At 41.8% G+C, this 12686-nt stretch overlaps 1 protein-coding gene across 2 annotated transcripts; it reads right to left on the minus strand.

The window, feature by feature from the left end:
* Window positions 1-772: 772 nt before the first annotated feature.
* On the minus strand, window positions 773-12662 carry si:ch211-13c6.2 (uncharacterized). Of its 2 annotated transcripts, XM_014178439.3 has the most exons (13): window positions 12315-12662; window positions 12116-12184; window positions 9548-9572; window positions 5412-5498; window positions 5096-5241; window positions 4830-4949; window positions 4431-4476; window positions 3009-4263; window positions 2840-2885; window positions 2234-2311; window positions 1974-2087; window positions 1565-1805; window positions 773-1436 (listed from the first exon to the last, which is right to left on the minus strand). In XM_014178439.3, the coding sequence occupies exons 1-13, from the start codon at window positions 12372-12374 to the stop codon at window positions 1186-1188; spliced, it is 2538 nt and encodes an 845-aa protein (XP_014033914.1). In that variant the 5' UTR covers window positions 12375-12662; the 3' UTR covers window positions 773-1185. The 2 variants fall into 2 exon arrangements, with proteins under 2 accessions (XP_014033914.1, XP_045565224.1); XM_045709268.2 differs by lacking the exons at window positions 9548-9572; window positions 12315-12662.
* Between the last annotated feature and the right edge of the window lie 24 nt (window positions 12663-12686).

Consider the following 12686-nt stretch of genomic DNA (forward strand, 5'->3'; position numbering starts at 1 on the left):
TACCATTGTGTTCATTGTCTGTAGCTTATGCCTGCCCATACCATAACCACACAGCCACCATGGGGCACTCTATTCACAATGTTGACATGAGCAAACCGATTGCCCACACAACGCCATGCCATGTGGATTTGAAACCGGTTTCATCTGTGAAGAGCACACTTCTCCAGTGTGCCAGTGGCCATCGAAGGTGAGCATTTTACCACTGAAGTTGGTTACATTGCCGAACTGCAGTCAGATCAAAACCCTTGTGAGGACGACAAACACGCAGATGAGCTTACCTGAGACAGTTTGAGCAAAAATTATTCAGTTGTGCAAACCCAGTTTCATCAGCTGTCCAGGTGGCTGATCTCAGACAATCCAGCAGGTGAAGAAGCCGGATGTGGAGGTCCTGGGCTGCCGTGGTTACACGTGGTCTGTGGTTGTAGGGACGGTTGGATGTTCTGACAAATTCTCTAAAATGATGTTGGAGGCAGTGTATGGTAGAGAAATTAACATTAAATTCTCCAGCAACAGCTCTGGTGGACATTCCTGCAATCAGCATGCTCCCTCAAAACTTGAGATATCTGTGGCATTGTGTTGTGACGAAACTGTACATTTTAGTGACCTTTTGACCCCAGCACAAGGTACACCTGTGTAAGGATCATGCTGTTTAATCAGCTTCTTGATGTGCCACACCTGTCAGGTGGATGGATTATCTTGGAAAATGAGAAATGCTCACTAACAAGGATGTAAAATAATTTGTGCACAAAATGAGAACCTTTTGGTGCGTATGGAACATTTCTAGGATATTTTATTTCAGCTCATGAAACAAGGGACCAACACTTTACATGTTGCGTTTATATTTTTGTTCAGTGTAATATTTCTTTAACCATCTTGTTTGAATCAGAACTCATTTGTGGTCACAAATGTTTTATTGTCAATTACAATGCAGTGTTAAGTGAATAGAAGTTATTCAAAAGAAATCAATTTGTTTTCAACAACATGTCTACACCATTCAAAGCAAATTTTCTGATTACTAATGTCAAATAATTGCTACAAAACCTTTAACCCTTAAAACTAGCCATCAAGATGAACAATTAAAGCAAATAAAAGTGTAGAAACATTTCAAAAGCAAAATTCCAACAGAAATACAATTGAGCTCAGATCAATACAAATATTTTTGCAAATGGTGGTTCTACTGTAAAATCACTTTTTCCTTGCCACAAGCTCCAGGAGAGTGGAGGTGATTTTGTCTAGGCTGGTGGACTGAGGGACACCCATCCTGTACCCCCGCTCCCAGTGTATTGGGGGTGCAGGATTGAATGGATTGTAAAGATCTCCTGGAGGTGGGTAATCATGAGGGTACATCGGCCCATGATACCCCTCGTGGGGGTATGCCATCGGCCCCTCTGGACGAGCATGAGATTGTGAGTACATCTCAACATGCCCAAAGACCTCTGAAAGAAGGAAGATGACGTAGATGTGGGATTATTATTCTTTTTTTTAAGTCACACAAACAGATAAAGAAAATGACTGTAATGAACTTATGCAATTTTGTTGCGAGAAACATGCATACATAGTTTACCTTCATATTGAGCTCTCCTCTCCATTCTCATGTCCGTGTCTCTGTAAGGGTCCTGTAGGGTCTCTGGAGTGTAGTGCTCCTGTGAGCGTTCCTTTGAGTGTCTGGGAGGATGGCCTTCGTAATATCTCTCCTCTTGCACTTCTCTGTAGTTTCTTTCATAGTCGTCTCTGGGATTTTCCAGGTGATCCTCACTCATGTGATTATATTCTTTGGAAATTACTGTTGGATGTAGGCTTTTGTACTACAGTTGAAATGAGGAAAGGACCATCTTACTTACATCAACCAACTTTTTAAAGGTTTCAGAGAAGAGGAAATGTTTGCATTCTCACGTCAGCCTATATCCATTCATTGTCAACTGACATCCGTAAAGCAACTGCGCAACATGCTGTGCAACACAATGAATACCTACCGCAGGCATTACCGCCGTCTTCTCAGATTTTTTGTCTTGGAACTCTTTCAGAAGGTTACACAGCTTGTCCTTCAGGAAGTTGGCCTCTTCCACATTCTCAACCTGTATGTTATTCTAGAGGGAAAGCAAGTACATTAAAGAACATGGTCAGTTAAATAATAGTTTCTCTTCCCAAAAATCGTCAATGTGCACTAGTCAACTAAAGGTATGTGCAAAAGGTATGTCATTTGATTGGTGTTACTCTTTTATTAGGATCTTACCAGTACATCCAAAACATTCCCAGTTTCTGGAGTTGCCTCTGCCATCGGTCTGGAGCCTGCTACTCCTTGATAAGCACCCTAAACAATTAGAATAAGGTACTCAATATCACAATAAGACATTACATAGACCATTAACAAACTTTAGCAATTGTCAGTCACGGAAGTAGCCTAGTGGTTAAGAACGTAGGGCCAGTAACAGAAAGGTTGCTGGTTCAAATCCCGAGCCGACTAGGCAAAATCTGTCGACGTACCCTTGAGCAAGGCACTTAACCCCATTGCTCCTGTAGGTCACTCTGGATAAGAGTGTCTGCTGAATTACTAAAATGTAAAACATTTATAAATGTCAGTTGCGCTTAGAAAGAGGGCTCCCGAGTGGCGCAGCGGTCTAAGGCACTGCGTCAGTGCTTGAAGCGTCACTACCAACACCCTGGTTCGATTCCAGGCTGTATCACAACGGGCCGTGATTGGGAGTCCCATAGGGCGGCGCACAATTGGCCCAGCGTCGTCCGGGTTTGGCCGGTGTAGACCGTCCTTGTAAAGAAGAATTTGTTCTTAACTGGCTTGCGTTGCTAAATAAAAGTTTAATTAAAAACATTGTCTATATACCTGTGGCTTGGCAAAAGGTTCTGACCTTCTATTGTCATCAGCTTGCCTGGAGGGAAGAAGATTTTGTAAGAATCATTATAGAACGTAATAGTAGCCAAAACACCTTTCACCTCAGGATGTAATGATGGAGAAGTTTAACACGTGGTGATGTGTACTTATTCACACTTACATGAACTTCAACACATCCGGCTCCTGTTCTGTGGCATCGGAGAACCTGCTCTTTCTCTTCCGTTTCCCGGGGCTCTTGTGGTCATCTGTGGCTCCTTCCAGGAAGCGCCGGAAAGGTTCGGGGATCTCTGTTCTCACTCTGCCTCCCTCTGCTGGCCTCTGAGGAGTCCCCCTCATGCCTGGTGGTCTCGACAAGTTCAAACAAATTCTCCCTCGCTTTGTCTCTGGATGCTGCGGACCCCTCCCCTCCTGATGAATGGTCTCGACAAGTTCAAACAAATTCTCCTCGCTGCCTTCACTCTCTAAGTCCATTGGTTGAGTCCCGTCATCTAGGGACCTCAAGTCTTCGTCAGCAGCTCCTTGCCCATCTGGCCCCTTAGGGTAGTCACCGCCGTTTGGATCCCTGTCGAGAGATAGCCTATGAGGGTTGCCTTCTGGATAGGCTGGCCCATGTTGTTCCTCAGGGTACGCCCTGCGTTGCGCCTCCTCAAGGTATCCACTTCTACGGGGATCCTCGGAGTAAGGGTCTTCATGTACAGATGGTCCGTGGGCTGCCCTTCCATGGTCGTGTTCAAAGCAGAGAGGAGCTTTGTCAGGATAGGCACGTTCAGGAGGAAATTCCTGCGGATAGGCCGGGACATGAGGATAGCTCCTCCCATGTGGTGTTTCATCTTCTCGAAAGGCCCACTCCTTAGAAGCTTCAGCAGCATGAAATGTTCTACGGAGAACCTCATCAGAATAGAACTGTTTGAGGGGATCATTCTCCGGGTAGACACTCCAACGTGGAGGTTCTTCAGGGTATGCGTGGCGATGAGGGATTTCCTCTTGGTGGCCTGGCCTTGTAACGCCCTCCTCAAAGAACTCTCGTCTACGCATGTCCTCCAAATAATCCTGACCATGGATTTGTTCTTCAAGGTAGTGATCCCTTCTACGAAGATCATCCTCCATAAACTCCCGTCTACGAAGGTCATCTTCATAATAGCCTGCTCTACGAAACTCGTCTTCCTCATAACCACGCAGACTGGGGTCTCCTCCCCTCAGGTAGACCTCTCGAACCGCCCCGGACAATAAGTAAGGATCGTCTTCATGGAAGGGAGGTCTATATAGATCATCTTCAGGACGGCCTCCTCTGTGGTGGTACTCCTCGTCCGGGAAATCCATCCTCCCTGGATGCAGGTGTCCTTCCCGCCTCATGTCTGATGGATGAGAAAGTGTTGGTTTTGGCTGATTCTTGGCCCCTCTTTCTTTCGGGGGAACTGAAAAAGGGAAAATAACATTGTCAACGTTTTCTGTTTGATATTGGACAAGTTGAGAATAAACACTACTAGTTCAATGACTCATGGTTGGCAAATGTTTAGTTTAGATTTTTTTATTTCTGATTTGACTAATAGACGTGTCAAAAAAAATTCTGAAAAGATCTTACCTCTGGAAATGTTCAATTTGCCCACATTTTGTTTTTTCTTCAAAGGCTAAAATAAAAACCAAAGATTAGGATCAGAAGATTTCAAATAGAACACAAATAACACTTGCAAATAAATGAAACAATTACTTGATTCTTTACAAGAGGCACATAGACTGGTATGTAGACCTACAGTGGCAGGTAGCCTAGTCGTTAAGATCGTTGGCCAGTAACCGAAAGGTTGCTGGTTCAAAATCACCGAGCTGACTAAGTAAAAACAATCTGTTGATGTTCACTTAACCCTAATTGCTCCTGTAAGTCGCTCTGGATAAGAGCGTCTGCAAAATGACTAAAATATAAATGCAGACTCTTGTCAATAAGCAGGACCTTACCAGGGGGAATCCTATACTCATCATGACTTACCTTTGGACTTCCTTGCCCATTCTCTCTTTCCACAATCTCCGCCTTGGCTCGTAAAGCCTTCCCTGATTGAGCAAGGGCATTGGTACTGTCCCATGTCACCAAGTCTTTCCTTTTCGTATCCTAGAAAAAGGAAAGTACATCAAGCATCACTATATTTAAGATCCTGACCATCAAGATCCTTGCTTAGCTTTAATAAAACGTCCAGCAAGAAAGAGGATCATACATGAGACGCATATCCAGGTTATGACAGTAAATCACCTCCTTACCAGGTAATTCTGTCGATGTCTGCGACCAATTAAATGATTGACCATGTTGGGTAAGGATGCCTCCAGATCGCATAATCTGCAGATGTATCTGGGGCCAGGCTGACGGTCATGGGAGACTGGCTCCACCTCCGCCAGAAGACTCAAACCTGACATGAAGAAATGAGACGTACAGGTCAGAAAGGGACACTTTAAACCCGACAACTCTCTTAACTACTTTTGACCCAGTTCACTTCTACAAGTATATGCTCTTTGGGCACCAACTTGGAAGTTATAATTTTGTGTTGAATTAGACATGGTTTTAAAATACAGTAGTTACCGATGATTGGCTCATCAAGTTTCAGGTATTTGAGGTAGTGTTTGATATCCGTGAAATCTGGTAACTCATGATCCCTGGTAACCCGTCCTGTGAGACCCACAACATCAGAAGTTAGAGATCAATGCCACAATCAATGATATGGTCTTTAGATTTTAGTGCTTGAACAGACTACAGCGGTAAAAAATTTAATCTTAGCACTGGAATAATTCACATGCATACAGTGGGGTCAGGAATTATTGACACCCTTGATAAACCCTAGCAAAAATGACTCAAATAAATATACTGATCTATATTGTATGCAACAAAAAGGGAAATTATATTATGCTAATACAATTGCTCAAATAAAGATTACTTGTTATTAAACAATAATTTTCTTTCAAAAGTAGGGGTCAAAATTGACATCCCTGTTTTCAATACTTTTTCTAAAATGTTTAATGAGTTGGAGAACACATTGGGAGGGATCTTAGACCATTCCTCTATACAGAATCCTTCCAAGTCCTTCATCTGCGTGTATGAACTGCTCTCTCTCCAGTTCAACCAACTGCATTCAAGTGCTTGCTTTCACGAATGGTTAAAATGTATGGATAACCTGGCCATCATCATCCATGTGTGATATTCGTTACGGATACATACTGAGATGATGGATTGGTCTGCTGAAGGAAATGGTTTGAGTCCTTCAGACATTCCACTCAGACTGCATGTCACTACCAAGAGACTGGCGTTTTCAAGTGTTTCTTGCGGTGTTCCTTCACCCAAATCAGCCATAGAAATCGCAATGACCTCACAGCGCAGAAATCGCATTTCTGACAACTGCAGCAAAACAAGAAGTAGCTGTGGGTCCAAGGGGAGTGAACTGCAATCCTAATAGAATTGAGTCTCTTCAAAGAGATTGAAGCATGCTTACCAGGGACAGGATTGCGCAATGTTTGTCTAATATCGCAGCCGATTATATTTTTTGCACACTGACCTGTAAGAATAGCAGGCACAGCTCAACACATCCACTGTTAAGTCTTGCGTCTTACGGTCTGTGCAATGTAGAACTCTTGAAGTGTCCATTAGGACATTCGATTGCAGGAAAATAGAAGGCAGTCGAGGAATAGCGATGCAAATCACCATAGCGGTGACCATTCATGTGTACGGCCCTCTTGCTGTTAATTCTAGTTCATATGATATATACAGCTTTTTAACATTGTTCACAAATAAAAGGAAAATACTTCTGCGCCAAAGGCCAGCCAAAACAGTTTAAGGTAACATTCAAGTGTGCATACCGATAGCTACAAGAGTGAGCACAATGCAAAGAGTCCCGTTTTTTTAGCAAGTGTGTGAAGGCTGTGGGACCACATGACTGCAGCCTCAGAAAAAGGTGCTTTTCACTCGGAAACACATCACCCAAAGTGTGGATGTTTTCAGTCCTCAGTGCTCGGGGTGGGAGAATGGGACAACGCATAGAACTCGATTAGCCACTTGCACTAAGCAAGGGACTTTGCTAAATCACATGTCTGGTTAAGGGCTGTGTGATTGCTGGCAGGTCAGTTGTGGGCCAAAGCCTTCACTGCATTCGCACTTAGGAGTTCCCCATATAGAGGCCTTTAAAGAAAGTGATTGAGGGGCTTTCCAATGCCATTGCCAGGTCCTCCTCTTAAAAGCATAGACAACAATGTCCTTTGGATGTTTATTTTCCTCCGTTCAGCTAGCATCTTCCAGTACATGGAGAACAGGAGAACCACATACTTACTTAGACTCAAATCCCAGTTCACAGATTTGGATCCAATTGATTGGTGTGAAATTTTATTCCACATACAGACACATTTACTTTAGTCTTAATGGTTTCAGGTGGTAGACTGCAGACATACTATGCTTTAATGACCTGTTGAAATCCACCGGTGAGCATGGACTTAATCCATTCTTATTTCAGCAAGAGCCAGCTAGATTGGTTTGACAAAACAGCTATTTTTTGCAGTAACCAACAATAAAAGTTCTGTTTCTCTCATACCAATGAGTGGACGTCACAGGAAATGGGAAGAGCATTTTTTACATAAATCAGGTGCAGACAGATATACAGTACTAGTCAAAAGTTGACACACCTACTCATTCTACATTGTAGAAAATAGTGAAGACATCAAAACTATGAAATAACACATATGGAATCATGTAGTAACCAAAAAATGTAAACAAATCAAAATAAATGTTATGAGATTCTTCGAGCTAGCCATCCTTTGATGACAGCTTTGCACACTTTTGGCATTCTCTCAACCAGCTTCACCTGGAATGCTTTTCCAACAATCTTGAAGGAGTTCACACATATGCTGAGCACTTGTTGGCTGCTTTTCCTTCAGTCTGCGGTCCAACTCATCCCAAACCATCTCAATTGGGTTGAGGTCGAGTGATTGTGGAGGCCAGGTCATCTGATGCAGCACTCCATCACTCTCCTTCTTGGTCAAATAGCCCTTACACAGTTTAGAGGTGTGTTGGGTCATTATCCTGTTGAAAAACAAATGATAGTCCCACTAAGCGCAAACCACATGGGATGGCGTATCACTTCAGAATGCTGTGGTATCCATGCTGGTTGAGTGTGCCTTGAATTTGAAATAAATCACAGTGTCACCAGCAAAGCCCCACCCCCACACCTCCTCCTCCATGCTTAACAGTGGGAACCACACATGCAGAGATCATCCGTTCACCTACTCTGCATCTCACAAAGACACGGAGGTTGGAACCAAAAAACAGATTTCCACCGGTCTAATGTCCATTGCTTGTGTTTCTTGGCCCAAGCAAGTCTCTTCTTCTTATTGCTGTCCTATAGTAGTGGTTTCTTTGCAGCAATTCGACCATGAAGGCCTGATTCACGCAGTCTCCTCTGAACAGTTGATGTTGAGATGCGTCTTACTTACCAACCCTACCTTGTCACAACACAACTGATTGGCTTAAACGCATTGAAGGAGGAAATAAATTCCACAAATTACCAAGGCACACCTGTTAATTCTTTGGGCGGCAGCGTAGCCTAGTGGTTAGAGCATTGGACTAGTACCCGAAAGGCTGCAAGATCGAATCCCCGAGCTGACAAGGTACAACATCTGTCGTTCTGCCCCTGAACAAGGCAGTTAACTCACTGTTCCTAGGCCGTCATTGAAAATAAGAATTTGTTCTTAACTAACTGACTTGCCTAGTTAAATAAAGGTAAAATAAAATAAATAAATTGAAATGCATACCAGTTGACTACCAGTTTGAAGCTGGTTGAGTGTGTGCAAAGCTATCATCAAGGCAAAGGATGGCTATTTGAAGAATCTCAAATATAAAATATATTTTGATTTGGTAAACTTTTTTGGTTACTACATGATTTCATAGTTGATGTCTTCGCTATTATTTAATCACGTAAAAACAAAAATAATACCTGCAAAGAGTAGGTGTGTCCAAACTTTCACTGGTACTGTATGTTCATAGAAACTGCTACCATGTGAAGCTATGGTACTGCTCTCTCTCTCTCTGAAGGTAGAGTCAGTAATGCAAAGCAAACAGCAATATAGGACTGATTTCCCCAACAACTAAAAGCATGGTTAGTGTTATCCGGGATCCTTGGAACATCACTACCCTAGAGCTGGGACGATAAACCCGAAAATGATTGACACCGATCACTTACCGCAAGCATTTTGCTGACATCATTCATTACGATAAGTAGCTTATACAAGAGAAATGTAAAGTAAGAAAAGAAAGTTTGCTAATGTGTGATTGTTAATGGGACAATTGATGGCTGCAGCCATCAAACTAGTAGTAGTTTATAGGATAATAAATAAACTGGTGCACATTAATGTTAAATGTATTGTTCCATTTATATGATCAGATACTCTGAGCACATGGTCTTGCATCACACATCTGATCTGAGGTGCTGCATGGTGCTCATCGTGGCAGCATCATATCACAGTCTGTTTAATTGAATTTTACTCAACAAAAATGGCTATGTACCAACCCTTCCATACAACCTCTCTGCAATGTGCACTAACACTATTGGCACAGAGGGTAGTGAGCCTGTTTGAAACTCAACTTCCTTTACCCCTGCCAGAAGGGGAAGCAACAAGACACATAGAGGTCCAAGTTCATCGTCGACAATCAGTGAGTGAAGGGAAGATGAAATTACTTACCAGTAGAAACCAGGTGGTCCTCTTTCTGTCAGGAATGAAGGGAGACGCAACCGAAAAAAACAGGTTCAGTTAAGTCAATCAGCAATGGATCAGCGGGTAACTGGTTGGTGTAACCAGCAACCTTGCTATCAGAACTACAGATAAAGATGGGGTTAGGACCCGGAACGGAATCACATGCACACCATACACATATAATAGGAAACCACACCTAAAGCTCGAGGTGCACTGATGGGCCATTTGGGAGTGATACTATACATCCCAATCTTGACTCTGACCTGGACCTTACCTGCCCCTCTTACTTTAGTACCTATACTTCCATTGTTTGGGTTTGACACAAACTTAGCAACTGGGTGTCTTCATTTGATTTGAAAGCTTTAAAAAAATATTGAGTACATTATTGGAATTTGTGTTTTGTCAGTTTGCTCTGTCCATCCTCTTATGATCACTAGCTCATTGTAATGCAAAATTGTAGTTTGAAAACTATGAAATATCTCCAAGAGGCATACAACGACTGAAAGAGGAATGTGGTTGCTTCCAACTATAATATCTAGCGTCAGAAAAATTCCAGTGGAAGACACTCAGCATGCTTCAGAGGTGAATAAGATCCATGATACTGTGGTGGCAAAGTCCTGTAGGTAAATTAAGGGCAAATCATTGCCCTAATAAATTGTCAAGATATTTCTCTATTATAATACCTCGCTCGATGACGGTTCAATGCAGAGGACTCCGGATAGGGCTTCGGACTGAATTTGTACACTAAACCAGAGCATGCAGATCTGGTGTATATAAAATAAAAATAATGAACAATATTCCAATTGAGACTAGTGAACAGCTTTGTACGGAGTTCACTAGTCTCACTTAACAGGAGCCAACAGTACTTCTTAGAAAAAAATCTTGAAATACTCAGTTAAAGGACATTTTTGTTTTCAACATTAATTACGAAGAGACCCAAGCAGGAAGACAAGACATAGGTGTCCCTTCTCGAGATGACCTGCTTTTGATGGCAAAAATATCTGTCTTTGGAGCAGCAGTGAAGCTGAAGCGGAAAGTCAAGTTGTTCCATTAGAACGAAACATGGGGATTGAAGAACCAAACCTAGCATGACGGCAAAAGTAGTCTCAACTTTGCATGGGAAAAGTAAAGAGATTCATTTGATCCTTTAAAGACAAGCCTAGACATAGTCCTCTGTAGCTGAATTGGTAGAGCCTGGCGCTTGCAATTCCCGGATAGAGGGTTCGGTTCCTGGACCACCCATAAGTAAAAAATGTATGCAAGCATGACTACGTTGGATTTTTTCCTTCTTCCAAATGACATATTATTATATTAGACCATTTTCCCTTCTTCCAACTGTCTCTACATTCCAATATTCCCACAAGTTGTCATGACGATTCAAACCCAGCGATATCCATCAGTATTTTACAGCACCTAGACAGGGGACATCTCCAAGCGTCATGAATACGGCACTGGGTAAAAATGAAGGAAATCGGTAAGTTCCAAAGTCAACACCTTTCCAAGAAGAATATGACCACCATTTTGCCTCTGGTGGTTTCTGTTCAACCATGACGCAACATGAAAAAGTATATTGTTGGCACACTCCCATCTTAAGGTTGTTACTGGGAGCAAGAGGAATCAAGAGATAACAGAATGAAACTGAAACAGTTCCAGTGTGCACATATTTGTTACACATCAAGAGGTTTTAGATACTTCATGGTGATTTGTTCGTCCATTCTTGTTGGCGTGGTGCCATGTTCATCAACAATATTCACTAAAACAAGAGTTTTATGGAAAATACTGTACCATAAATCAGGTGCACCAGAAGGTGGTGGTACACCAAAGGTGAAAGCAAAGATGAACTTTAAGTCCATACCTTGCTGGTTATTTGTACAAGCAGTATGAAGCCATCTGGAAAGAGGAAAAATACCATACGAGAACACAAGTGAACAATAGCTGCTTTTTGGAAGCTCTTGAAGAACATTGGTTCTGGAAAGAAGAGGTTAATAACAGAGGACGTCTATGTGCAATTCCATGGTAAAGGACTCATGCTGAGACTTATTTTTCAATTGTATACCAAACAAATACCATTGATTTCTATGGTTTGTTTGTTTGTTAAACCTGCACAAGGACTAAACCATTTCCACAGAAAATTTTACAAAAACACATTTACAGGAACAACAGTGCGGATAACAGAATAACTGAGGGAGATTTTACCATAACTCTGCAAAAATAATTATCCAGTAATTTGTTTTACTGTGTAAATATTCAAGCAGTCAGTATGCATAGAGTTGTATGGTTTGTTAAACTTTAAAATCAATGGTTGTGTTGGCATAAATTTTTAAAGTGAAAAAATAATCACAAGCCTGTAATTCCATCAACATGGAATTGCCCCATCCAGCACATCCTCCTGCTTGTAATTGAGAATTATTTTTAAACTTACCGTTGTGATTTATTTTGTGAACAGGAATTTTACTCATGATTTGTCTTGACCTTATTACTCTAGTAGCTATAAGATGGTAACAGATCGTTGTGACTTGAGTAGTTAAAATATTTGACTGCAAGTTTGCTTTTTACCTTCAGGTGTAGTACTGTAGTCCGGTGGATTTTATACAGGGTCTCACCCCTTATGGATCTTTTACAGACCTGAAAAAATAGAAGATTCTTCATGATGTGGTGGTGGGGGAAAAAAGGCTAGCCTAGTAACGTCGTTAGCTTGTTACAAATATAATTTTGTTTAGCTTATTGTGGCTAGGCTACACTCAACGTTACTTACATCACAATCAATGTAGTCCTCGGAATTACAATCCTCGTATGTCGTTTCTAAACCTTCCATTGTTGCCCCGGAAATTTGAAATGTAGCCACTTACCTAACTAGCTGAAGCGAGCTAAAGATACCCTGTAGCTAATGGATAAAACACTGTTGTTAGTAAACGAACGTTAGCTGATGGGTGACTAACCAGCTAATGCTAATTTGGCGAAAACAAGGTTCAAAGACAACCGTATTTCACACAGTATGAATATAAGATAGTTTTTGCAAACTATGCTAGTTATATTTCGATCAAATAAAAGCGAAAAATGGCTTGCTGGCTTTTAGAAACCCACTTCCTGTTTAATCTGGTTGACCAACATAATTCCCCATGTTGCT

Source organism: Salmo salar, chromosome 27, assembly GCF_965601325.2.
Source record: "Salmo salar chromosome 27, fSalSal1, whole genome shotgun sequence".
NCBI classification, from domain to species: domain Eukaryota; kingdom Metazoa; phylum Chordata; class Actinopteri; order Salmoniformes; family Salmonidae; genus Salmo; species Salmo salar.